Source organism: Larimichthys crocea, chromosome XIX (genome assembly GCF_000972845.2).
Source record: "Larimichthys crocea isolate SSNF chromosome XIX, L_crocea_2.0, whole genome shotgun sequence".
NCBI lineage: Eukaryota > Metazoa > Chordata > Actinopteri > Sciaenidae > Larimichthys > Larimichthys crocea.
The window spans coordinates 707109-735019 of NC_040029.1; the positions used below are offsets into that span (position 1 = coordinate 707109).

Below are 27911 nucleotides of genomic sequence, written 5' to 3' on the forward strand. Positions count from 1 at the left end.
AGCTTGGAAAGTCGATAACGGATGAGGAAGATTGAGAAGAGTGCAGCGAAATACATTTAATAAAAGACACAAAATGTATCGTAATATTCCAGATGTTTGTTGTGTTTAGAGGAAAAGGGGACGCTGTTGCACTGTGTTTGGAAAATGCTCAAAAAGTGTAAAGTCATACTGGGACCGAATAATTCCAAACATTCTGGGTATATGTCCAGAAAACTCATCAATTCTAAACAATCATCACCGATAGATGATTCTTCATAAATGTATAAATGCTCTCTGTGAAGTTGAAGGAGATCGCGACATGTCTTGCATTGGAAAGACTTCCATGTGTTGTTGTCATTGCTGTTTGTGTGAAAAACTTCAAATCGTGTCCTTCAAAGCTCGTTGGGAGCACGAAGCACAGACGCCGTGGCTTGGCAGGTAAACACCGCCCGTCTTGTAAACAACAGAGCGCTGGGCTCCGTCCAGGCACCTCGGTGTTTTTACGAAATTGTCAGCGATCATAGACTGTTGGACGAGTACCTGCTGGCAGCTTCCTTCTGGTCAAATTGCATTCACATTACATTTTAGTTTCTTCCATTAATGCACTCTTTTGTGTTATAGAGACAAACAGGGGCTGTTATATGGCTCAAATAAGTGACACTTCAATAAGCTCTTATCATTGAGCCGCGCTGCAGCTCTTCACCATAAAATATGTTTTATTGCCGCTTTGACTCATCACAAGATTGATTTCTTAATGCAGCAGGTGAATATGCGTCTACACGTCGCTAGACAGCGATAAAACAGGGTGTACTTCATTTAAATACAGAGCTAACAAACATTTATAAAACCAACTGAATGGATAGTTCCATTTCAGTCAATTCAAGGTTTTTCTTTGCAAAACACGTGACTGGAATCGAAACTACAGACGCTGTTTCCCGTAAAATGATGATATAAATCATTTGAATGGTTGCTCATGACGATGTATACAGATAATTATCACCCAATTCTGCAGCTCCCCTCAACTCTTCTGAGCGTTTTATTGTCTTTCAGCACTGTTTTGGGTTGGAGCAGTAGAAGGAGTGGCTTAAGAGCTAGATGTTACCCTCAAGGGAAGGTTGGTGGAGACCAAAACGGTGCCAACATGTCGGATATATCAACTTGTACGGTGATAATACGTCAGTGTGGTGTTTACGGGTTGTTGCACTGCCCCCAAGTGGCCAGAAAAATCAACTAATGCAGGTTTAAGTGACCAGTTTCTAATACTGACTCTCAATAAAACTTGTGATAAAAAACAACAAAGTCAAATTAACTTTCCGGACACAAACTTCTCGAGCACAACGACAGCTGACTGTACAATATATTGATAGGCTGTGACATATCAATCAAAATGTGGCAGCCATCTGTATTTATACGAGGCGCTCGCAGCCTGTTAGCATCCTCTCAGCAGCTGGGGTTCTTGCTCAAGGACACGTCAGCAGCGTGGACACTTTCCAAAAACAGTGCGTTTACCCGTCGGGCCACGCTGCTGCCACTCCGCCAGTGTTTTGCCATTCTTGCAAACTCGAGAAGTGTCAAGCGAGGAACATATTTCTTTTTCATACTCCGGCCTTTCTCACTTTTAGGGTGACAGCTGCTGAGTTGGCACATGTGCAGCACGCTCTTAAGCACACATCTTAGCCCCGCGACAGCAGCGCTGACGTTGCACAGACACAGAGGACACTCGGCGGATCTTTGTGCGGCTCTTTGTGATTGGCAAAAAGATATCAAGTGGAAGGACCAAAGCAAAAGCAATTTTCAGGAGCTGAGGGGGGATATATTGAGGTCAAGTGAACTTCATTTTTTCCCACACATTCACTTTACATGAAGTCTGTAACACATTCATTATGTCTGAACAGCGGCCCCATAACAGCGTCCTGAATACCGATTTCCAGAGCTTGTGATCGTTGTTATGTTACACGTGACAGCGGCGGGGTACTTTCAGCAGGGGGGTGATGTCAAAAATAGTCTGTAGTCATCTTTAATTTCAAGTTTTTCTGTATTTGTGCAATGATTTCTGACAAATTTGTCAGCGGTGTCGCATCCAACTGCGATAAAATAGACAATCTGAAGAGGCTGCGAATCAAAACAAACGCTCATCAGCCAACACCTCGATAAAGTCGCGGAGGAAAACAACCTTGCAGCTTTCAAGAGGAAATCAAAAACCCAATAATTGCTCATATTCTGAGCAGCGGGGAGCTTATTTTCAGAAGTGTTCAGCTATCCTTGAAGAGCCCTGAAGAGTCCTCACGCCACACCCAAACACTCGGAGGCAGAGCGACGGAAAAAGAAGAAGATGCTCATGATTTTACAGGAGCAGCTTTAATGTCTGTTTGCAATCCTGCAGGAAGGCCCTCTCACTCTGTAGGTTTATTGACCGGCTCCTTTCTGCCTCAGCTGCAATGACCATCAGATCAGCCATCCTTTGCTTCACAGTTTGTGAACTTCAAAGCCGCACGGCCACAAGTGAGCGGATGATGGACTGCGGGGACGTTAAAGAGAGGAACGCCAAAGAGCTAAAAAGTCTCCCGGCTGTTTAATTTCAAATGAGGAGGCGTGCTGGTGAGTAGTAAATAAATCACGGCAACAGCACGCTGACGCACAAGGCCCCACGATGCTTTGGAAGTAGTAAGTAGGAGTTTCCGATCGATACGTGCATTCACAGAGAAGCAAGCCAAGAGGAGAGCTTGTTTGCATTCTTGAGATACTTCGGGTGGTGAGTTTTCAGTGCGGTTGATATTTCTAAGTGAGGACTTCAAGCAGCATAACATACGAGTATGTAATGACTGAAAAAATGCCCAGATTAACGGAATAATTTGGTATTTTGGATACTTTTGATGCGAAGATGACGCCAGAGTAGTATCGGCGCCTCACAATCCTTCTGACTTTTGGGGTTTTAACCAATGAACAGAGCATGAGTGGCGTCGAAACACAGGTTCCTGAATCGCCGCTTTGAAGCCGAAAATATGCAACACTGGCCGGTGCCGTGTTGGATGTACTGCTTCTTCCACCTCCCGGGTAATCTACATATCTGCAAAGACGTGGATGGACGCCTGGTTGCTCAAACAAGTCGCCCACCTGTCAATCAAAGTGTCCACGCTCTTAATCCTGCATAACTTTAAGCCTTAATATAATGTGAACAGGTGAGTTGTATATAAATTCACCCTCAGTACAGTTGTCATGAACGGGGAAATTAGCCACAGAGACCAAAACTGTTTTTTGTACCAGGCTGTAAACATGTTTATTTCTGCTGTGAAACATGGGGACTTATGGAGACTGACTCACTTCTGGAGCCAGCCTCAAGTGGACGTTTGAGGAACTGCAGTTTTCAATCATCTGACTCTTAGCAGGAAACTGAATAAGCAAAACCTTTCCATCAAATATCCACTGTGTTATTTTCAGGTGGTTCCACACTAATGAAAACATACACATGAATGTTATATTCCACTTCACACCGGACCTTTAAACCCACATAATGAATTGAAGACTCTCTTTCTTCCATTCATCTTTGTTATGCCTGGCGTGGGCATACAGTATAATGGCTGTTTGTTCTACAGTGCTGCAGTAATGATTTCCATTAGTTTCCATCTTAATTTATTATTTCCAAAGATTAAATTCTATGTTCACGTTCGGCAGCAGCAAAAGCAAAGTTTTTTTTTAAATCTTTCCACTTTCTTACAATTAGAGTAAAGTGCTTTCATAAAACATGATGCATGGGAGAAAATCCCATTGCCCCCGAACCTCTTCGATAATAAAACCGGGCAACTCAAGGGAGAAATATTCGAGTACTGGCTATATAAATAAATATAACACACTTCCAACATTCAGAATTAGGCACCTGGACAACAAAAGACTTGAATGTGTAATTTCTCAACCTTTATTATTAGACTGAATAAATTGACTTTGTCTTAAGATCTTGATTTCTAATTTCAGCCAGACAATTGGACTTGGGACTCAGATCAGTACGAAGCCTCTAACCGTTTTGTATCTGCGTGATGAATTTAATGAGTTCAGTCTTTGTGGAGTAAGATGGCAAAAACAAAAACAAAAAAAAAGACTTTGTCTCGACCTCAAACAAAATAACAGCAAATGTCATCCCCGAGGTCTGACGGCTGATAATGAGTTCGATGTGCATTTCTCTGATTTCCGCTTGGGTTTGATTTAAGGTGATATTTTCCACGTGCATGCATAGATACACCCGGTGACACATTCATCTTCACAACACTCGTGTTTGCAGAGCTCATCAACATTATGATTTCATCTGCACTTTGATACGTTGACTGACTGTGCTATTATGTTTACCGTTAGCATTAAATTGGATTTTTGTCCCTGAATGTGTCATATCCGATAGTGCACAACCAAGGTCAGGTGTTCAGCTTCAACTAAAGCTTGTCAGTGAAAAGAGAGTTAAATCTGGGGCATTTAGTTGTAGATCCGTGAAGATGTTTCGGCCCTCATCCAAAGAAGCTCCTTCAGGTCTGACTGGTGAGGAGTCTGAGTATTTATCCTCGGCAGGATTGTTGTTCCACTCGGTTCGTTAGTGCTCATTGTTGTTATGACGACTGTCGTTAGAGTCATTAAAGTGACCTGTCCACAACTCCGGTGTGGACGATGGGGCAATTCACAATCCAACGGCCGCCGTTCACACCGTACCTCAGGTGACCTTAACGAAGGTCGACCAGACTGGAGCTCAAATTACCTTAACGACCGTCGTTCACACCGTACCTCAGGTAACCTTAACGACCGTCGTTCACACCGTACCTCAGGTGACCTTAACGACCGTCGTCCAGCTTGGAGCTTTAGGTGACCTTAACGACCGTTGTCCAGACTGGAGCTCAGGTGACCTTAACGACCGTCATCCAGACTGGAGCTTTAGGTGACCTTAACGACCGTTGTCCAGACTGGAGCTTTAGGTGACCTTAACGACCGTCGACCATACTGGAGCTTTAGGTGACCTTAACGACCGTCGTCCAGACTGGAGCTCAGGTGACCTTAACGACCGTCGTCCGGACTGGAGCTCAGGTGACCTTGACGACCGTCGTTCACGGCATACCTCATGTATGCCTAACGACTCTGATGACAGTCGTCAGAACAACAAGCACTAACGAACCCGACAGTTTAACTTACATTTTTTCCTAATTAGCTCTCAAACTCAAGACCAAAACAATGGCATTTATTTATTTATTTACTTACTTTAGCCACCCTGGCCCTGGCTCTGGCTCTGGCTGTCCTGCCTCTGCCACCTCCCGGCTAATCTAAAATTGGGCAAAGACGTGGATCATCTGTTAATTCTGTTCTTATGAACGGGGAAATTAGCTATAGAGACCAAAACTGTTTTTTGTACCAGGCTGTAAACATGTTTATTTCTGCTTCTGGACTTATGGGCACGGACTCACTACTGTCTGATTTAACCAAGCCTTTTGTTATGCAATGGTCCCAACAACTGCTAAATTATATCTATTAACATTTCCTCTCAAAATGTGCTCGTCTCTACAGAACCTACTCATGTACACAGTTCATGAAAAAGAAAAACCACTCTAACTGGGGGAACAATGGACTGTCCTGGATCTGTTTAATCTACTCGAGGGACACACACTTCCCGAGGACAACAACACACAGTAACACAGAGCCGGTGATGATTTCAACCTCGCGTGACCGCTCTTCTCACCTCATAACTTTTTCTTTTTTTTTTTCCCGCGGCCGATCAAGTGGCCTATCGCACTTTGTTTTTCCTTTTCACAGCTGTTAGTCCGCCCACGCCGTCCGCTCACAAACGATTTTTGATTTGCTCATTTCACATCTGGCCCCGACAATATCAGACTTACTATTGGATTGTTCAGCCAGAGATCGCTTTGTAGATTTGTTCCCCGACACATCACAATGAGGAGCAAAGGTACGTATTGATCAAGACGAGCACAGCCGCCCGACTGCAAGGCCGGTCAAGCTGTAAGCACAAAAGTACGGACAGAAGTTCAAGATAAGACTCTCTCCACTACAGTACTCAAACATTTACAATCTCTTTGATTTTTATGTACTCTTACTGACTTTAATAAAGCTTTTTCATCCACACGTTTTGTGCACTGATCTCCCTTTGTTTGAATCTGCCGTGTTCAAATAAGCACTCGGTTGTTGGTGCTGAAGTTACTGCAGCTTAGAGAAAGGCAGGATGCTCATTTCCTAAATTTGTGAGCCTGCCTCAATAAAAATGGTTTTTATCGCCCACGGTGACAAAAGTAGGTCGAGGAACAGCAAGGAACATGGGACAGGTAGCCGAGTTAGCATTACCGGTAGATGGTTTATATTTCACTGAACCCAAAAAGTCCAAAGAGCTGCAGATCCAGGAGACCTGTAAGACCCTGTTGAACAATCCCAACAAGGCCGTCCTCAAACACTGGCTGCCTGCAGTAGATCTACAATAGCTATATGCACGTTAAAAAGATCTCAAATCTGAACGAAATGTTGGTTTATTGGACCTGAAATGTTGTTGGGAGCCATCGTAGTTTCTCCTTCACACTAGGAAGGAGAAGGTGAGGCAAAGGGGTTGCAACCAGTAACTATAGGTGCCTCTTCGTCAACAAAGACGGGATGATCTGACGCATCTTTACCGAGTTTCTTCTTTTATTTTTTACAGCCTTGTTTCTGCTGCTGTAAATACACATCCAACTTCCAAGACCTTGAAGTGACTTTATTTAGGATTGAACATGTATACGAACATGTAACACGATCACTGCTGCGCCACTTGTCTTGTATTGAGTGGCAGGATTATACAACAAAAAACTCTGATTGGTCGAATAGATCTGTCCATGGAAAAATGATTTTATACAGCAGATGTCTTAGTCATAAGAAGACTGAGCTAACAAAGCAGTTGAGTGTTTATACGTGTATCTATTCAGTGTGAGAACTCAAAGACATCGTCTGTTAAAGGTCGTTACTAAGCCTCAAACTACCTGAAGTAGTAAACTGTGTTCCCTTACATAAAAGAGTCTACTGCTGTGACTGACCTTGTGTATTTCCATGGAAAAAAATAAAAGAAATGTTTATTTTGAGAGCCTCAAAATATGAAAATCTTTTGATTATATATCTGATAATTGTCGTACAATCGCAATATTACATTCGAGGATTAACGCTTACTGATGACGTTAAAGCACACCCTCTCTCGTAATATTTCTTGAATAAAAACCTTGCAGACGTGGTCACTGTAAGCGTACAGACCAACTCTATCAAACATACATCTCCCCGATGGGCAGAAACACTCTCCCCTCAGGGAGCGATCACTCTTCAGGACCTTCAATACCTTTCCAGATAGTCGCTCTCCTCTGCCGATCGACGCCTCGTTCTACTCTTCTCTTAGTTTTGAGTCACCTTTCTCGCTTTGATTTGACATTAATTCTCTGCTCTCAGAATAAAAGTGACAACCGCCGCTCGCATGCATTCATCAGGCGAAATAATGATTTCCCATTTCTGCTTGAATTTATTGCCCGAGTATCTACTATCGAGTATCTTACCGCGCTGAAAACGTGCGACTCTGTATTGAATATGTTTTTTTTTGCTTCCCTTCTTGGCAGATTTAGATTGCTGGAGGATTTCTGAGGCCAGGTCACTTTAATTTAAAACAGTACAAGTCAATATTTTTGATATTAACGATGCCTCAAATGACCACAGTGTAATAAAAGAGTTTGCTCGTAGTGACAACCTCCGGAGAATTATCACCCAGCGCTGCAATTCTTCAACTCTACACAGTGTTTTAGCATCTTTTAGCTCATCGTTATCTTTGGTTTTATGGTCAACTTTTCCTGTTTTGGTTCATCAACTATAACCTCCATGTTCATCAGCAACAGGCAGCTGATTTCAGGAGGAAAAAACGGAGCATTTAGCAGCTAAACAGGCAGAAACGTGACTCAAAATGAAGATTAAAGGAACATTTTTGTAACTTTTCAACCATAAAATAACATTTTAAACCATCAACCATCAACCATTAGCCACAAACCACCAACCATTGCATAGAGTCTGTGGATGCTACATCAATACACGTGTACAACTATCCATATTTACCACATTTAGTTGTATTATTCTAAAACTGGGGGCACCAAATCACAAAAATACCAGTTTCTATGCAGTTTTCTGGTTGTACCTGACAATATGTTAATACTGGTTAACAGTTTGGTCTGCTGCCCCCAAGTGGCCAAAAAGTTACTGCGTCATTTGTTATTATTGATAGCTGTAGCAGTAGTACTAGTATTACATTTGTTTTTAATCACTTAACTTCCCTCATACGTCAAACGGGGAGTTTACGGGAGCTAAAACTGTAAAAGCATGATCCTCTTTTGTCCTTAGTCTGGACTGTGAAACATTAACAGCAGCCGGTTGCCAGACGTGAGGAGTCCTACTGCGGAAAAGATCAGAAAATATATAACAGAGCCAAACCATGAAGGGCTTTAAAAGTAATCAAACGACTCAGCTAAATTAAACTGAAGGGGGGAAAAAAAGTTAAACAGAAATGTAGAAGGAATACAGCCAGGACCGGAGAGATTGCTCACTACCTAAAAGCCAAATAATAAATGTCTGCAAATACTTAATTTACACCGACTCATAACTACGCCATGTGCTCTCATTCTTGCATCATCAAATCAAATATCGTCTTTGTTGGTTTTCCTCTCTCTCACATCTTTCCTGTCGCTCTCTGGGCAGAAATGCTCAACAACAACAACAACAACATCAACGCTGTTGCCTCGCCGAGCCCTTGGAGGAATGACATCAGAGTGTTTTAGGTACCTGACAGCTCCCTAATGATTTCTTTTTGGCTTTCCCGTCCTCTGCTGTCTGCTTGCAGATAATTACGGCCCAGCTCGGCATGGATCAGTATTTCGGCAGGAACACAGTTGCCTGTTTGTGTTCTTGCACATCAAAATATGGCCAAAAAATGTTTAAATGAACTATATTGCTGGTGGAATTTTGTCTATGTTTGAAAGTGAGAGACACAAATAAATGAATTCCTAACAATGTTTTTAGCATATACCATCAATTTTAGCCCAATAATGTCACCTAGAAGCCGTACTCAGCCTTTCCTTAGACCTGAATTTACTTCCTTTTCTTTGCTCAGCGTTTTCTCCCCATCACATTTTGCACCTCAGTCATTCAGTTGCGCTGACACATCAACGCAAGAGACACATAAACACTTTTACACAGTTTACCCAACTCCAACAAACGTCCTCAAACCTTGACCTGTGAGCTACCTCGTTAGGGCAACATCCCATCTAATCAGCAGCTCTCTTAAACCAATACTTTATTTCCACTCTGGGATGAGCTCAGTGCATATTGATGCGCCCACAGCTGTGCTTTAATTAAACCTGTGTGGCATTGACGACCTGTTGAGCGTCGATATCAAATGCAGAGATGCAGTGGAGGGTAAAGCTGTGAAATTTTAGTTAAAGCTGTGGCAGGTGGAGAGAGAATGGGCTTTAATTCATGTTTGTTTTTTGTTGGTGGTGGTTGTTGTCAGCTCGGATCACCAACGATCTTCTACACTGCAAGAATATGCAAATATTGTGTCGTCTAATCTATGAAGCGCAGCATACCTGGTTGAAGTCCAGTTCTTACCAATCTTACATCCTTTAATCCGTCTTAAAGCATCGCCGACAAGGTTGCAGAAGTATCTACTGAAGTTAGAACCAGCTACCCTCGACCCATCCTGCCACATAATAACCACGTTGTACCTCAAAAGAGTCCAACAAACACCAAGGTGGTTCTCCTGCCTGGTTTGGCTCCCATCCTAACCCCAGCTCAGGCCTCCAGAGGTGGAAGCTGACTGATCCTTTTCATACCTCTACCGTCCCTGTCGTGTCTTCGTCATCACTGTATTCCCTGTCGTCAAATTGGCGGTCATCGGTCTCGTAAAAAACCATAAAATAAGCCATTACAGTGTTTTAATTAACAGTCTGCAATATAAAATACTCTGTTATTCTCTATATATTCACTTAAAATGTCGTATAAATAAAGGTTTTGGAATATTTCATGGCATATTTTTACGACCTTTTACAGTATTTCACTGTAAACTATACAGACATTTTCAAACCGTGTAAAAGTTTTATTCGTTCCTATTAACGCATGAAATAAACAACAACCTACATGATAGATTATAACACATGAAACATGTCTATAACTTTTAATATTACAGTAAAAGGATGTTATACTGTTGATTTCACGTATAAGTTTGGTGCTTTGTTCCATATTTTGGTGGAAAACTGTCAAACCACGACAGTCAAATCTATTTAAATATTACATACTGCAAATATTACAACCTGTATGATATAGGGTGATAAATAATGATACATGAAACGTGTCTCGGAAGGACTGAGTTCGTCTCTAAGACTCGTCAAAGCTGTTTCGAGGACTCCTGTTGGCATTTCAACACAAAAGAGCACTCGTCAATCATCTGTCAGCCGCTGATGTTAGTCTGCACTCTCTGACCCGACCAAATGCTCCTAACAAAGGCTAAACTCGCAGGTTAATTGTCCAACACGGCGCCGCTTTTCAGAACATTTGTTCAACAGCTCCACTTTCCTTTTCCCCACCCCGTCTTGCTCTTGAGTTGCCTCATAGCTGGCCCACAGCGTGCCCTCAACACCGTCCTGTCACTCAAAGGCCAATGGCTTCATCCATGTCGATGCCGTCACGACAAAACTTCCTCTGCTACTTTTTTTTTCCACCTCTTCCACTCGCCCATTATTTGCGCTTTCTAAATTCTTTGCTCGATCACTCTTCCCGCGAACACCTCATTATCCCTTATCTGCTTTCCTTATTCTCTGTCCCATCTCTCATTGCCTCCCTCTCGCCTAATCTCCCTCTTTTTACAGCCTCTCTGCATCTTTTTTTTTTATTTTTATTATTATTGTGCTGACCTCAATCAAACCTTTTGCATTGTGTCCCGCTCAGGTCTGCTAATGCCAACGGACTAACAGCAGAGTGCATGTGGTGCCATTAGTCCATTGTTTCAGATGAGTGTTTACTGCGTGCGATGAGGCGATCGGATCAGGAATGATATTATAATGTGACATTGAAAGAGGTGCAGCGATTAACACGGCCGAGTGCATTTGTAGATAAGGGCACTAGATAGCGGCTGAAGTGCTTCGCGGGGCAGTTTCTTCATTTACATTAACTGTATTCATCTTCACCAATGGGTGCAAATTGCTTTTTGTGGAATCAAGCCTGAATCTCATGAGCCAGCAGTTATAAGCTTCCTCATAGTTACATTATGTCAAAATCACTGCGAGGAGGAGGAGGTGGAAAACACTGGATGTTTGTGTTTGTTGTTGAGCTTCACTGGATGTTTACTGATTTAAAAAATTCTGTTTAGTGACAGAAGCTGAAGCCGTGACGGATGATTATTATCAACTTTCACTTGAATTCATTTATTTTTCTGTCCAAATTAAAAAATATTAACTGGGCCAACATGCAGTCAAACAGTAAATTACTTTATGAAACTGCAGTTCCTCAAACGTCCACTTGAGGCTGGCTCCAGAAGTGAGTCAGTCTCCATAAGTCCCCATGTTTCACAGCAGAAATAAACATGTTTACAGCCTGGTACAAAAAACAGTTTTGGTCTCTGTAGCTAATTTCCCCGTTCATGACAACTGTACTGAGGGTGAATTTATATACAACTCACCTGTTCACATTATATTAAGGCTTAAAGTTATGCAGGATTAAGAGCGTGGACGCTTTGATTGACAGGTGGGTGGCTTGTTTGAGCAACCAGGCGTCATTCGGCCCAACATTTCACATCATTTCACCTCTTAACATCTCTTATTGTTGCATTTAAATAAAAGTCCAAGGCTGAAAATGATAAAATCATCAAATTATTTACAAAAGATCAGACAAAAGCCCAAATTAATGAAGAGATTGATGCAGCAGGACCTCATTAATCATCTCACGGCTTTTTAAAAGTGGCCTGATCCCTGTGTTTTTTATTTCCTGCAATGCCGGTGATGGTTTTACGTGTCAGATGATCACATACCAGGATACTCAGTTTAATTTAGTTTAGATTTTATTATTTGGAAGTCAAGGAAGGAAAAAAAAAGGTCTAACTCTTAAATTAGCCACGAGGTGGAAGAAGCAGGACAGCCAACATGATGACCTAAGGGCCGTTAAAAACTATGTTGAACTGAAACATATACATGTGTATATATATATATTCAGGGGCATAGACTGTCCACCATCATGTATATTGATTAAAAATTTCATAGTTTGGCTGTGCAAATCTGTGCAAATGGTATTAGTTGCTGAAGGCTCCAGAAAATCAAATTTCTTCATACTTTTCGTACTTTTATAATCTCTAATGTTTGTTTTTTTATTCCTACTTTCATTGCTCTTGTCTTTACACCCCCTTCGGCTATAGAAGTGTATATTTTTAAGACAAAACTCATCAAAACTCATTCATTCAGCTATCGTCAGCGTATAGATCAATAAAGAGGATACAAGACTAAATGAAATATACGTTTACCAGGAGTCGTTGCGATGGTGATTTCAGCCCTTTTACATATACACAAGTAGCATTAAATGTCATCCAGCAGCTGCTCTTTATGTGAGCTCATCCCGTGCTCCAACCTTCCCCTTCTCTCCCCTGTTTAGTTACATAATGAGCCATTACACGGCTTCCATTCAAAGATGAAAGCCGGTGCTCTTTACTTTAAAACCAGGCTGCAGCTCGAGCCTGGAAGAAAAAAGAAAAACATCCTGTTTCAGCCTCTCCGAAGCTCCGTTTTGTTCCTTTCGTTGTCAGCGGGCGTAGGTCAGACACTTAGGAAACAAACCGCAAAAAGATGCCAGTCAGCCCAGATGAACGAGCGAGTTGTTTGTTGATGAGCATTCCCAACTCTGGGTTGCCATTCATGTCATGTGGCGATTACTGGAGCTGCATTGCCCCCTGCAGACTGCAGGAAACAACTGCACGCGTGCTGTGGAGGTAACACTGTTTACTCCCCGTAGGCTCGACTCACTGCTGCGTAACCCCCTCCAGCACACGAGCACACTCAATTACCAGTTACCTTTTGTATCCCAGTTTGAAGACAGGCGAGCAAACCACACACTCGTTCGTTATTTGCTCTTTATTCAAAGCCTCGGGTGTCGTGACAGGTTGACACACAACACACAACTTATTGCACGGCATAATAGAGATCTACTGCTGATTATCTCACACACACACACACAGAGGAGAGCCGGGCTTGTTACCCATTCGACACCATGCTCAGACTCTGGTGTGTGACGTCAGATCAAAGGCAGAGGAGTTAACTTATCACCATAATGTGTCCTAACACCGCTCTCTCCTTCAGACGGGGATTATTTGTCTTCCTCGCTGTCTTTTAATGGCACAGGAAGAAGAGTGGGAGCTTCCTGCAGTGACCGGCTGCCTGCAGCGAGCATTGTTGCAGCATTTAAAGGGCTACAGTGTGCAGAGCGATGAGGGGACGGCGTGCAGATGTGGAATAAAACATGCCTTTTCTTTGAATAGCCACACTGAGCGGAGGGTTTGATCTCTGCTTGCAGACACACGTGTGTCCTTGACTGAGACACTGAGTGATTTTCTGCTTTATCTGTCATGAGCTGCTTCACAGGAGCTTTCAATCGAGGCGTGATGTAGAGCTACACACGTTTTTTTTTTACTCCCTTGATTACTAGTAGATTAAACTGAGTATCATTTGACACGTAAAACCATCACCGGCATTGCTGGAAATAACAAACAAAAGAGCCGTGAGATGATTAATGAGGTCCTGCTGCATCAATCTCTATTCATTATTTTGGACTTTTCTCTGATCTTTTATAAATAATTGGATGATTTTATCATTTTTGGCCTTGAACTTTTATTCAAATGCAACAATAAGAGATGTTAAGAGGTGAAATGATGTGAAATGTTGGGCCGAATGAAGTCTGGTTGCTCAAACAAGCCACCTGTGACAGCACCCACCTGTCAATCGAAGCGTCCACGCTCAATTCTGCACAACTTTAAGCCTCATCCAAAGGCAGGATTGTTGTTCCACTCGGTTCGTTAGTGCTCGTTGTTGTTGTGACGACTGTCGTTAGAGTCATTAAAGTGACCTGCCCACAACTGTGGACGATGGGGCAATTCACACCCCAACGACTTCACACCGTACCTAAGGTGACCTTAACGACCGTCGTCCAGACTGGAGCTTTAGGTGACCTTAACGACCGTCGTCCAGACTGGAGCTTTAGGTGACCTTAACGACCGTCGTCCAGACTGGAGCTTTAGGTGACCTTAACGACGGTCGTCCAGACTGGAGCTCAGGTGACCTTAACGACTCTGATGACAGTCGTCACAACAACAAGCACTAACGTTCGTTTAATTTGGTTTAATTTAAATTTTTTCTGTCAACTGTGGAGGACTTACCTGGGACATTTAAGGTTAGCCTTAGCCTTTAGCCACAACTGTTTAGAGACCAAAACAGTTTTTTGTACCAGGCTGTAAACATGTTTATTTCTGCTGTGAAGTTGGACATTTGAACATGGGGACTTAAGGAGACTGACTCACTTCTGGAGCCAGTCTCAAGTGGGCGTTTGAGGAACTGCAGCTTTTATTCTATATCTTCTCTGTTATGAACATATATCGTATGATTATGTTAAAAGTTGCACATTTACTCTCTGAAATGTAGCAAAAAAAAGTTGTGGCACGAGAGAACATCTGTGTGATTCTGATCTGCTGCCAACTCGCCTGGAAGACTGGAAAACCGGAAAGTGTGAGGACAAAAGTTGGTGGTCTGAAACATCCTGCTGGTCAAAAAAATTGATCTCATTGCAGAGGAATCTGTGCTCGGCTACTCTCCTACACACAACAACCACACTGACTCGCTCGTTTGTTATTTATTTAGCAGGGACTATGAACAACACCTGCATTGTGTACCTCGTTAGACTGTGCCAGATCTGATTATATTAATATTTTTGAGATAGTTATTATTTATACAGCAGTTTTTGATCGTTTAATATGTCGGCAGTTCACAGGAATGAGTCAAATTTTAAACATTTACGACTCACAGTACCATTAATCTATCGAAAAACTCTGATTTGCCCTGCACGTCCTCTTTGCCTCCGTGCAGTCTGTTACACAGGAGCTCTGCCTTCCCGAACATTGCAAAGAAAACAGCAGTCTATTACTAATTTATCAAAGAAGACAACAGCAACACCCGGCCAACCTCAACTTTGCACCTGCATTCATTTTTTTGTCTTTGGAGGTATCATTCAGAAAGGACTCCAGTGAAGCTGAACACATCTTAAATTATGTAAAGACGCGCACCGATGATGAATAAACGGCTTTATGATGATTTTCTGCTTCAGTTACGCTGATCTGGACGTGCTCTGCCTCCTCTATAGGTGCTAGTTTGTGTATAATCGGTCAAAAAACTTTCTTAATTCACGTTATTCAACACACTTCCTTCTTACAGTACACAAACTTTACAGCTGAAGTTAAAGTTAATGCATCACTTTAAGTCGGTATAATGTAATGTATCCCTGTCCCCTCTCCATTTATTGCCTATTATTTTTGACATTTTGTTCTCAGTAGCTAAAAACCCTAAAGGAGGGAAGGCTAAAGTTTGTGTAGATTTTTCTCAACTGTCAAGAAATCCCATAAATAAATAAATAAAAACCAAGAATGTGTTGGGCCTAATCTCATTACTTTCTCACTTTTCTACAGCCCTGTCTGTGACACACACTGACACACACACAGACACACAAACAGCAACATATAAAGTTTCATTTTCAAAATAAAGCTCGGTAAAGCTGGGCACTGTAGTTTTTACAAAATGCTACGTCACGAGAGAAGAAACAAAAAATTTGTTGGGGACTACTTTCAGCTGTGGATGAATACACAAGTAATATTTCTTAATTTACACTTTTACTCTTTTCATGAGACATATGGAAGCCCAAAGCCGTCATACATTCATAATTAGTCAATTTAATTTCTCAAGATATCAAATTAAATTCAAAATTTGGTTATGAAAAAACTGCAGTTCCTCAATCGTCCACTTGAGGCTGGCTCCAGAAGTGAGTCAGTCTCCATAAGTCCCCATGTTTCACAGCAGAAATAAACATGTTTACAGCCTGGTACAAAAAACAGTTTTGGTCTCTGTAGCTAATTTCCCCGTTCATGACAACTGTACTGAGGGTGAATTTATATACAACTCACCTGTTCACATTATATTAAGGCTAAAAGTTATGCAGGATTAAGAGCGTGGAGGCTTTGATTGACAGGTAAGTGGCTTGTTTGAGCAACCAGGCGTCATTCGGCCCATCATTTCACATCATTTCACCTCTTAACATCTCTTATTGTTGCATTTAAATAAACGTTCAAGGCCGAAAATGATAAAATCACCCAATTATTTACAAAAGATCAGAGAAAAGCCCAAATTAATGAATAGAGATTGATGCAGCAGGACCCCATTAATCATCTCACGGCTCTTTAAAAGTGGCCTGAGCCCTTTGTTTTTTATTTCCTGCAATGCCGGTGATGGTTTTACGTGTCAAATAATCACACACCAGGATACTCAGTTTAATCTAGTTTATATTTTATTATTTGGAAGTCAAGGAAGGAAGTTATATTTGACCAAACACCAACACGCTCCGTGCAACATTTTTTAGATAAATGGCTCCACAAAGATTTCATCTCAAAGCCCGTGGACCCTTTTTTCCCTTGGTCGTTCGTTGTTGCCAAGTGATTTAACACAATAGTGCCTCAACCTATTCCCCCCGCTCATGAAAGCTTTTATGTTTGCTGTTTTAAACGCTCGGCGCCTGCTGCTATAGGTCATTCCCACGGGGGAAAAAAATGCTCTGGCGCACAGGAAGTGATGCGTTTTATGTTTCTAGCAGCAGCAGGGATAAACAGAGGAATAAAAAATAGTGGTGGACTTGCTTTGATTGAAGAGAAGTGATGCCAAAAATGACACATACGGATTAAACTGCAATAATTATACAGTATGGAGGCACTTTATCCTCCGAGGAGGAACATCTTTCTTTATAAACACAAGCACAGAGCGCCCCAGTTTGTGTCTCTTGTGTCGCTTTTACAAAAATAAATACCCAGAAGGTCGTTTTGAAGTTTTTTATAGTCTGAATCGAGAGGCTGGCGTCCCATTTGTGAAGTCTGCAAAGCCCATTGTGACTCTGAGTTATATAAACAAAACTGCTGATGACAACTGAGTTGGTGCGGCTATGATTCACATAATTTTCATACCGTTCAACCATTCTGCGAGACGTTTTGTGCCAGGTAGAGAAGCATCAACCATCATTATGTTGTCGGGATGCAGCAAGCGAGCTTTAATACCGGCACCGGGATGCCGAACGTGGTGTAGGTCCTCCTTTTTGCCGCCAAAACATCCCTTACCCGTCGAGGGATCTTCCACCAAGACCTTTTAAGTGGGAGTTGCGACGTGGCACCTTCACGGATTGGACTGGACGTTGGTCCAGAACATCCAAGAGAAGCTTCATTGAATAGAGATCTGGGGAATTCGGAGGCCAAGTCACCTCCTACGTCCTTTCCTTAACGCCTAACGTCATGAGGTCAAGGAAAGATGTGAAGGAGAATTCATGACGACCGTGGTCAGGATAAAGGAGATAAAAAAGGAAGCACTGAAGCTCCTTTCCTTAACGTCTAGAGAACTCAACCTACGTAAAGACTTCAAGGTTATTTCACTCACTCAAACCTTTCCTAAGACTGTTCGACCGCCCACCTTGAACTCATTGCCGTGGTACTCAACCCATTTCCCACTGCCTTTCGAAGAGTTTCCATGAAAGGGTGTACACGGTCTGCAACAATGCTCCGGGTAGGTGGTAGATGTCAACGTGACATCCACATGAATGGCAGCACCAAAAGAAGAACATTTCCCAAAGCATCACGGTGCAGTTTTAAAAGTAAAAAGCTCCCCTCAGCGATTTTCTTTAAAGTTAGACGTCAAATTGACACATTTCCAGCGCAGCTATAATGGAGTTTGATAGCAGAACATCTTTATATGATCAAACTCTGCACCTACATTTGCACAACAATACAAAGAGTCTATTGTAGAAGAGGAAGAGATACCAATTTCTCCACTGATACACAAGATTTGTACAGGCCACATAACTTTCTCACTCTCGTCAGACTTTCAGGAGTTTTGCTGCAAGGCCTCTTAGAAAATCAGTAACTTAAAACAGATGCAGACAAGCAATTTTTTTTTGAGGAAGCAAATTACAGCACTTCATCACTAAACTGCTCCTGGAATAAGCTGGACGTAACAGATTGATTTCATCGAGCGTAAGCATAATGAGGAAGGGATTGATGGTTGAAAGCATCTGCTTAAGGGCACCGGTGCATCTGCCGTCGCCGTCCTTGCAGGACACGACATCGTCGCGCAGCTTTTTCTTTTTTTTTGTGTCGTGGTATCGCTTAAATGAAGCCTGTCTTTGTGTTTCCACAACAGAGGGGAACAGTAATGAGACGGCACATTATTGCGGCGTTCCGGTTGCGAGTGACGTGGCCTGTGGAAGCTGCTAACAGATGTTTTTTGACGACGTCTAAATGAGGAAACGGCAAAAGCAACTTTTGTTTCTGCTGAAGCTCGTTTTCAAACTGTCACATCTGAGAAAAATATACAGAAGCTCGTTTTCAAACTGTCACATCTGAGAAAAATATACAAAAAAAAGAGTCATGCAACTGTGTGTATCTGGTAAATTACAGTATTACTTTGAAAAAATACAGAATTTACCTATATTTTCTAAACCACAGTATATAACTAATTTAAATTACAGTAAAGACACTGTAGAAATGACAGTAACTGTATAATTTACTGTATATTATACTAGAAATCCAGTAAATTACAGTATTACTTTGAAAAAATTCTCAAAGTTCTCAACTAAATAACAAATTAAAATACAGTAAAGTGACTGTAGAAAGTGACTACAACCCTGCTGTGAGTGGTGATTTCCTACAGTGTAAATAAGTGGTTGTAAATTAGTTTTGTCTCACAGTTAAAACATAATTACCGTAAAATTACAGTGCTTGTAAATTCTCATTGAACTTCCACTGTGTCCTGTCTTTGTTCAGATGAACACGGACATATTTTTGTCAGATTTAGTCGCCCTCTGTAGCAACACGATGTAAAGTTTCTATATTAACCCATCTCCCTTATACTCGTCTACAAACTCACCATTAGAGGTGAAAAGATATTAAATATACTCATATTTATAAACACCCATAATGAGGCCTTATTAAACATACCTCTTGTGTTCAAAATATGTGATAATTTGCAGCTTTTTAACCTTTTTTGCATCTGTTTGGTTGTTGAAACAACTCTTCAGGGCACAATCAGCTGCAAAAAGGTTAAAAATCTGCAAATTATCAACCACCTTTTTACAAATTATCACATATTTTGAACACTTTCACTGAGCAGAGAGAATGTATTAGAGAGAAATGTGTTCATTTAGGCCTTATTATGTGTGTAAATATGAATATATTTAAGATCTTTTCACCTAACACTGAAAACAGAAACACAAAGAGTCAAGAATTTATTTAAAACATCTTTAATTGTGCGGTTATAAAAGTCAAACTGGGTAGAAAAAATATTTTTTCAAACATCGAGCTCATTAAGAAGAGAGTGAGTGTTGTACTGTAGGTTGGAAATAAGAGTATGGTCGTTTTTAAAGTGATATTTCATGTGCTTCCTTTTGCTACACACAGTTACTCTCATGTGTTCTGACCCGATACCGGCTGCTCCAGGTGTCGGCGTGGTGATTATTTCCTCGTCTCCCTCGTCGCGCCGCTGTGAAACTTTTCCCAACAACTAGGCCGATAGTGTTTGGTTCTGTTTTCAGGTTTGTACTTTTGGGTTTCCAATTTTAGCTGTTTTTCAAAAGGTAAAGAAAAAGAAGCTGGAACAACAACAACAACAACGGCGCCGGCCCGCCCGAGAGGCAGCGAGTCTGAGGCTCGAGAGAAAGATCACTTTAAAAAACAGGAACACAGTGTAACAGCTGAACGCGTGGAAAAGATTTAGCCCTGTAGACAGATACATTTTCATACGTTCCCATATTTTAACAATAAATAAAAATCCTTTTTTTTCTTCTTTTCATGGGCACAAAACATTTAAATGAAGTCATGGAGTAGTGTAGCAACTTTCTCGTGTACGACCCGGCGTAGTGTAACTCGTCATCGGGGATGAAATGTTCCCGACTTTAAAAAACAAAACAAAAAAAAGCACTCAGCTGTGAAAAGCCACTTACAGTGAGACCTCTGTTTACAAGTATATAAATGAATGAAACATAATCGTACGGGTCCGATATTCAGTAACAGACGTGTAGAGTTATAACAGATATATTTACATTCTTTGTCAATTAAACACTGATATTAACAATAAAAAATAAAAGTTTCAGTCTACAGTTGTCGAAGGAGTTCAGCACAAAGAACCCGACAAGTCAGTTCAGGGCGGGTTTGTTCCGTTTCACGCCGAGTTGTGAGCAGGACTTCGTTTCCCATGATGCTCCATCAGCTCCCGCAGCGTGTCTGTCTGTCTGTCTGTGTTTGGCGGTGTCTACACACAGCTCGCTTGAGACACACACAAAAAAAAAAGAAGGAGCCGTGATTGGTTTAAAAAATGACGTCGTGAGCGTCGCCGTTAGGCCGCGGCCTGTTCGCGAGAGGCGGGAGAGGCTTCTTGAAAAATTCTGTGGAGCGGGGAGGGAGAAAGAGGTTCGACTACGTCAGTGAACTACATCCATCGAGACCTGGAATAAAAGATGCAAGCAAAGAAGAGAGCAGAAGAGGAGGAGCATGGGAAATGTAGTGTGAGGAATGGATGCACAGAAAAGCCTTTGAGCCGGTTAAGACGCCGCCACACATTCAGACATGCCTGGAGGAGAGACGATGCTGATTAACAGTCGACACACAACCGAGGACAGACAGCAGTCAGTGTTTCCTCCGCTGCGAGACACGCTCACAGACTGAGGAAACACTGATTCACGTTAGCGAGGAGAAGGCGAATGTGGAAAGAAAGAGGAAGAAATGAAGGCGGTTAACGGCGAGGGATGACCGGCGTCTTTACCAGAATGTCTCGAGTCCCCGAGCGGCTCTAGTTTTGGCAGCCTAGAAACTTTCGGTGTGGCCCATCCGACTAAAAAAAAAATAAATAAAGAAAACGGACAAACACGAGTCAGCACAGACGTGGAAAATCCTAAAAAAAAGAAAGAAAGAAGGCTCCGTCTTTGTCGGACGCTCTGGCAGACTCGAGAAGGATTAGCGACAATCGAGATGGCTCCTTCACAATAAAAGCAGAAATAATGTACAGCAGCTGAGACTGACCTGGAGGAGGTGGAGGGGTGGGGCTCTCCGCCGGCCCGTCCTCCGTCCTCAGCGGGTCCACCCGGTGCTTCCTCTTCAGGTGGAGCTTCCTCGTCTTCTTCTTGTCCTGCTCGCCCGTCGTTGCTGCAATAAACACAAACGACAAAATATAATAATTCCAGTGAGTTTTTATGATCTGCCGGGTGTGATTGTTGAAGTTTTTCAAAGCTTTACCGTTGTCCGGCGTTTGTCTCGTGCTGTCTGGCTCTTCGTCGTCCTCGTCCTCGTCCTCTTCCTCCTGATCGGCGACTCTCTTCGGGCTGTTGGTCCTCTTCTTCTCCTTCTCCCTGTCCTCATTCTGAAAGCCGAACAAAAAGTTAGCTGAGCTCTTAAAAATATTACAGCTTCATGTGGAAGGCGAGCTCGTGCACCTCAGTGATCACGCTGTTGATCGGCTGGAAGGGGCTGGGCATGTTTTCGTCGTCTGGCTCGTCCTCCGGGATCGGCCTGCCGTCGCGCTCGGCCTCTTCCCGCTCCTGCCGGTCTCTGTGGACACAGGAAGACGTTAACCTTTCAGAGTAATGACACGCCCTCTGATCTGAGGTCAGATTTAATGACAGGGTGCGGTCGTGCTAAGTGTTTTTTGTACTGCTTCTTTTTTTATTGTCACCTCGGAGAAAGAGCGAGGTTAACTTCGACATTTTGACATTTCTCCTCCTCTCTCCTTCGTCTCCTTACCTCTCCTCTCGTATCCGCCGCACTCTCTCCGCCCTCTCCTTCTTGTCCTGCTCCTCCTGGGCGCGCTGCTCGGCCGTGTCCTTCTGCACGCGCTCCGTGATGGCCTCGTAGTCTTTGGCGATGTTGTTGAGGAGCCACTTCAGGCCCTTCTTGATGGACTTGTCCACCTTTTTTCCGTAGCCGAGGACGGCAGAGCACGGCTCCTGTGTCGAGAGATCAGATGTTACGACGTGATGATGACGGGGAGTGGACTGGCTCTTTGTCTATATTTGGTGAAACGCCCTTAACGTCACACAGCAGGTGCACAGACACTTACGATCTGACAGAGGCACTTGTTCTCGTTGACAAGCTTCTCTAACGACAGGTTCTCGATGATGTCGGCTTCAGCCAGCGCTCCCTCCTGGTCCTGTTTGTTGGCGAGCCTGAAAGCAGAGACGAGTGGAGAGAAATTAGAAAAAGACGAGAGCTCCCGGCACCAGGAGGGAAGATAAAGTAGCTTATCTAACTCTGCGTGTGGTTATAGTGTGGAAATGTGTCTCCGCTCTGATTGTGGACTGTTGATTAGAACGCTCTGCATACCTGGAAAAATACTTTGTGTCCTGATTACAGATGAAGGAATCAAGCTGCAGCGCACGCAATCATCAACAAACTGGACTCGGAAAAAAATGAGAAGTTTCCACTCACACGAGCACGGGTTTCCCCGCGATGCGCGGGTGCTGCAGCACCTCGGCCATCGTCTCCCGCGTCTCCTGGATCCTCTGGACGTCGCTCGAGTCGACCACGAACACGACGCCGTGCGACTCCGAGTAGTAGTTCTTCCAGATGCCGCGGATCCTCTTGCCGCCGCCGAGGTCGAAGATGGTCACCTCGAACTTGCCCTGCTTCAGGTCGACCTTGGAGAAACCGACGGTGGGAGCCACGTCCTCAGGATTGTCTGAGAGAAGACAGGACAATGTGCTCAAGGAGCTCAACGTTTCTATTATTTAAATCATTAACTCAAACAGTCCGAACCTCCTTGGATTCCTCGTACTGTGGCCGTCTTCCCGGCGTTATCAAGCCCCACCATCACCAGAGTCACCTTCCTGTTGGGGGAGACAACAAATATGAAGCACACATGTGCACGGAAATCAACCACCTGATGCCGCCTGTGAACGTGTGGAGCTGGCATTAGCTCCTGTGACGCATTCGGAGGCTCAGATAAGCCAATAAATAATCTGAATGAACGCAATCAGAGATCTGCAGAGTGAGTCAGCAAACACGGAGACGCAGGGCGGCTATTGTGATGATGTCTTCTGTGTTTCTTTAGTCATTTTTCACCAAACACACACGCTGATATCGGTCTAAGTCGCTGAACGCGTCTTATCTCTGACAGCAGCACACTCGTGTGTCCCTGCTCGCACACACCTGGGCTGAGAGAGCAACAAGTGTCAATAATGCAAACAAAGTTCTGCAAAACCTGCAACATATCAGGAGCGTCATCACAGCTTTGTGTTATCTTGCAGTAAACAACAAACTGAATCCAGCAGCTGAATCGTCTCCGTCTCCTGGACGCACACTTAACTTTGGAACTTGCGCCGAAAAGACATCAACCGTACTATCCATCGAACCGTCCTCTGGAGCCAGCTGGCCTTCATCGAGGAAGCCGCTTGATGCAAACAAATAATTAAAAACAAGGCGAGGAAGCGTCCAGCGTCCGCCCGCTGTGAGTCAACCCATCACCCTCCGTCCTCGCTGCTCCTCATGACGAGAGAAAGACAGCAGCTGAACGGAGCAGGCTGGGATTAGGTGAAGGATTTCTGACTAAGTCCAAAGGATCAGGTGCCTCGCGGGCACCACGTGGGCTCAGCGCTCACGGTTACATTTTGCTGGTCCTGCTGCTGCGTCACACTCGGGAGTGTTTTACACACTGTGTGTGTGCGGCTTTGAGACGTTAAGATCACAGTTCAGCTTCTGTTGTTTTTCACTTCTCAGCCACATATTTATTTACTTATGAGTGCAACAATAAGATAAAGTCAAGTTTATTGACCCCACACCGGGGAAATTTGTGAGTAATTTCATCAGCTCCATGTCACCGTTGTCTCGTGAACTTGTGCCAAGCTTCAAAACCAAACCGAAGTCATCACATCGTGGAGCATCGATCATATAATCTCAGCAAAGACACCAGGGGCTCGACGTGGAGTTGGCACTCCGGCTGAGGAGCTCAACTTGTCCTGTTGATCTGTAAAAATGGTTATGTTGGTAATAATAATAATAAACAAGCAGTTGCTGAGCTGTGATATCAGCGACGTACGACCGGGGTAACGGTCACGCTGGCTGACGTTAGAAAGAAACCTGTATTATGTGATCTGACACATGTTTTGTTTTTGTTTTTTTACATACAAAAGAAAAAATAGTGGAAAAACTTCAAAACATTTTCTATAATTTTAAAATGTTATGGTCTAAAATTAACGTTGCCAAAAGCGCCGACTGTACCAAATGCGATACAAAAAAATATCTCATAAACAACATGATTTGTGGATTTTGTTATAAAGAGTTAATAAACATCTCAGTTTTAAAAAAATCTGAATTTTCTGGCTATTTTTTTGATGGGTCAGATCTTACAGGGATAGCTAGATAGATCCAAATAAGTCAGGCACGGTATTGGTTGAAGATACCAAGTCCAAGTCCATACCAAGTCTTCACATATCATCGTATAAGTTAATTATAATAACCCAAAAGTCAAAAACTGACCTGACAACAAACATAAATTCATTCAGATAGATAGATAGATAGATAGATTCAGCGTATCACAGCATTACATCATTTTTATTATTATAATCACTTACAATGACATATTAAACACTATACAGTCTTTTTCAGGGTTATGCCTAGTCAGGCACAGCACTGGTTGAAGATACCAAGTCCAAGTCCATACAAAGTCTTCACATATCTATTGTACAAGTTAATTATAATAACTCAAAAGTCAAAAACTGACCTGACAACAGACATAAACTCATTAGTAACTTCAGATTTTTTGGTTTACATGTGTGATAAACACCAGATTAAACCTTTTCCACACTCTCAACCTGTTTTTATCTATATTTTGTAAATCATGGAGCAGTACAGACACAGGTAGACTCAGGTAGACTCACCTTGCGGGCTCTCTCCAGCGCTTCAGCCAGTTGCAGCAGTTCGCCATCAGGCTGAACATCTCAGGTCAGAGTCCAGGTGACTGCTGGTCAACGAGCCAGCCTCTCTGACTCTGAATGAAGCTACATACCGAGCTGACTTAAGGCAGCATTAACGCGTCCAGCCTTTAAGTATAGGTGTTATATCGCGTTATATCGCGTTATATCGCGCTATGTCGCGTTATGTCGCGTTATGTCAGACACATTTTCCCGTTACCTAAGCTTTAGCTGGAGCTAACGGAGCTAGCGGTAACTTGTTATTAACTCGTTTTTAATCAGACCGACCGAGTCTGTAACCGATCAAAACAAAGCTGTGCTCACCCGTGAACCGACGCGGATTTTTACCACACAGCCGAATGAAGCCACTGTGTTTTATTTTGTTTGTTTTTTAAAACACACGACGCGTTAAAGCTACTTAGCGTTAGCCGCTTTAAAGCTGCCTGCTTTTGTTTACGCCGTCTCTGCTGCTGCTAGGCTGCAGACGTGATGGCGTCATCGCCCGCGCTCGACCAATCAGCGTCGGCCCAGGGGTGGACGCTATAAGAACAGCGCCTCCTGTTGAGAACAGCGCCCCCTGTGGACAGTTACATGAACTACAGCTGTGATAGATAGATAGATAGATAGATAGATAGATAGATAGATAGATAGATAGATAGATAGATAGATAGATAACCATACGTAAAATTAACCTGACCTAACCTAAATTTGATTATGTACAGAGGAATTAAGTTAACCTGTGCTAAACGTCTATACAAAAACTATATTAAAAAAAATAGAAAGTGACTGTAGAACTAAAAATGTTTTATACAAATAGAAACATATATAAAAAAATAGAAAATGCATAGTACAGATAAACTTCTTCATTGGCTATATATTAAAAAATGTAAAACAAAGCCAAAATCCTCAATAAAAGTTCATATTAAACAATTTACCTCAGTGTAACTGGATGAGAGACAAAGGGAAGGGTTTCTTCTTTAAACCTCCTTCAGCTATATGAAGAGAAAGAGGAGGAAGAAGTCAGACTGGGGTTTATTAAAAATAAACCATCATAAAAAACTTATGTTGTTGTCTGGTCCTAACCTGGCACAAAATCTCTTTTCTAGAAGAGAAAGTACTTTAATTCTGTACAGCTAAAGGTAAAAACAACCCACTGGTTGCAAAAAAAATGAGAGTGAATAATGAGTGATTCATAATGTATTATTTCACTCCCTTAATTATCCTTTAAATTTAATTTCTAACTGGATCTGACCACCAATAAAGCTGTTTATTAAAAAACAATCGCTCTTATTGCTTCACCAGAATCAGTGACAGTGCACTCGACGTTTGTTGAACAGAGTCTGCGGGCTGTTTTTTTTTTTCATTATACTGAGGTGTCAAGTGTCTGTTAAGGCTAAGATGGAGGCAGTTTCATTCCAGAGCAGAGTTATTGCCCCAGCTGATCTCACCGGTGAGCGTGCTGTCAGATGAAGAATGTTTGTCTTTAACCGACTCTGTCAGAGGAAACATTATCTCCTCTCGAGGCGACTTCAACTTAATTTTTATGAGATCTGCCGTGTTCATAATGCCACAGTAATAATCTTTATTTGTTTACTGGGGTCCAGTGTGGGAGCTGAAATTGGTGGTCGTGGTATGGGCATTAACTTTTCCTTTTGGCTCCAATTTGTCCAAATATTAAAGAGGTGCTGAACTCAGCGTAATTCTTTCCTCTGGTATGACAATATTATTATTGCACGGCCTTGTTATATGTCTGTTGTGTTAAGTGGTTTTTAATGGAGCCTGATAATTATAGATGATTTATTATTGAATATTGGTTTGTTTTCTTCCCTGACGAACTAATTAACCCTAGAAGTATCTTGACAAGTAGTTTTTATACTAATTATCTATCAGCTGTTTGGAACATATATAGGTGATTATTATCTTGTTGAATTATTAATATTATTTGATTGTTTTCTTCTTGGCCTGGGAAACACTCACTCTCAGAATCACTTTTATTGACCACGTATGTGTACAAATACAACAACTACTACTACTGAGGTTGTAGTTTGCTGTAGTGTTAAACTGGACTGCATTATAGTGACAGGCCTTTCTAATATTATGGCCCTCTCATGTATGTAAATGATGTGGTGCCAAAATATTAGAAACAGTCCAGTCCAAAGTTGAATTTATGGTTGTATTTGATTGTACATTACAGTGTTTCTGATGAAGTGTTTATTTATAATATATTATAAATAACATAACATCTAACAAAGAAACAAACATTTTCTTCAATAAACAATCAAATAAATTACTAGACTACTAGCATCAAAATAAGTACCAACAAATACCAAAAAACTTACTTACCTACCTTTCTACCTACCTACCCTCCTATCCATCTACCTACCTACTTACCTACATACCAACCTAACTACCTACTTACCTACCTACCCCCCTATCCATCTACCTACCTACTTACCTACATACCAACCTAACTACCTACTTACCTACCTACCCCCCTATCCATCTACCTACCTACTTACCTACATACCAACCTAACTACCTACTTACCTACCTACCCCCCTATCCATCTACCTACCTACTTACCTACATACCAACCTAACTACCTACCTACCTACCTACCCTCCTATCCATCTACCTACCTACTTACCTACATACCAACCTAACTACCTACTTACCTACCTACC

The 27911-nt window shown here is 42.3% G+C and overlaps 1 protein-coding gene across 8 annotated transcripts; it reads right to left on the minus strand.

The window, feature by feature from the left end:
* Positions 1–19556: 19556 nt before the first annotated feature.
* Positions 19557–25733, minus strand: arl13b (ADP-ribosylation factor-like 13b). Of its 8 annotated transcripts, none has more exons than XM_027291750.1 (10): positions 25195–25733; positions 23075–23145; positions 22748–22997; positions 22380–22485; positions 22064–22266; positions 21757–21871; positions 21560–21683; positions 21347–21469; positions 21090–21218; positions 19557–20593 (listed from the first exon to the last, which is right to left on the minus strand). In XM_027291750.1, the coding sequence occupies exons 1-10, from the start codon at positions 25251–25253 to the stop codon at positions 20580–20582; spliced, it is 1194 nt and encodes a 397-aa protein (XP_027147551.1). In that variant the 5' UTR covers positions 25254–25733; the 3' UTR covers positions 19557–20579. The 8 variants fall into 8 exon arrangements, with proteins under 8 accessions (XP_027147551.1, XP_027147550.1, XP_019113786.2 ...); XM_027291749.1 differs by having other exon boundaries at positions 19557–20712; XM_019258241.2 differs by having other exon boundaries at positions 21090–21158; positions 25195–25732.
* Positions 25734–27911: the final 2178 nt, after the last annotated feature.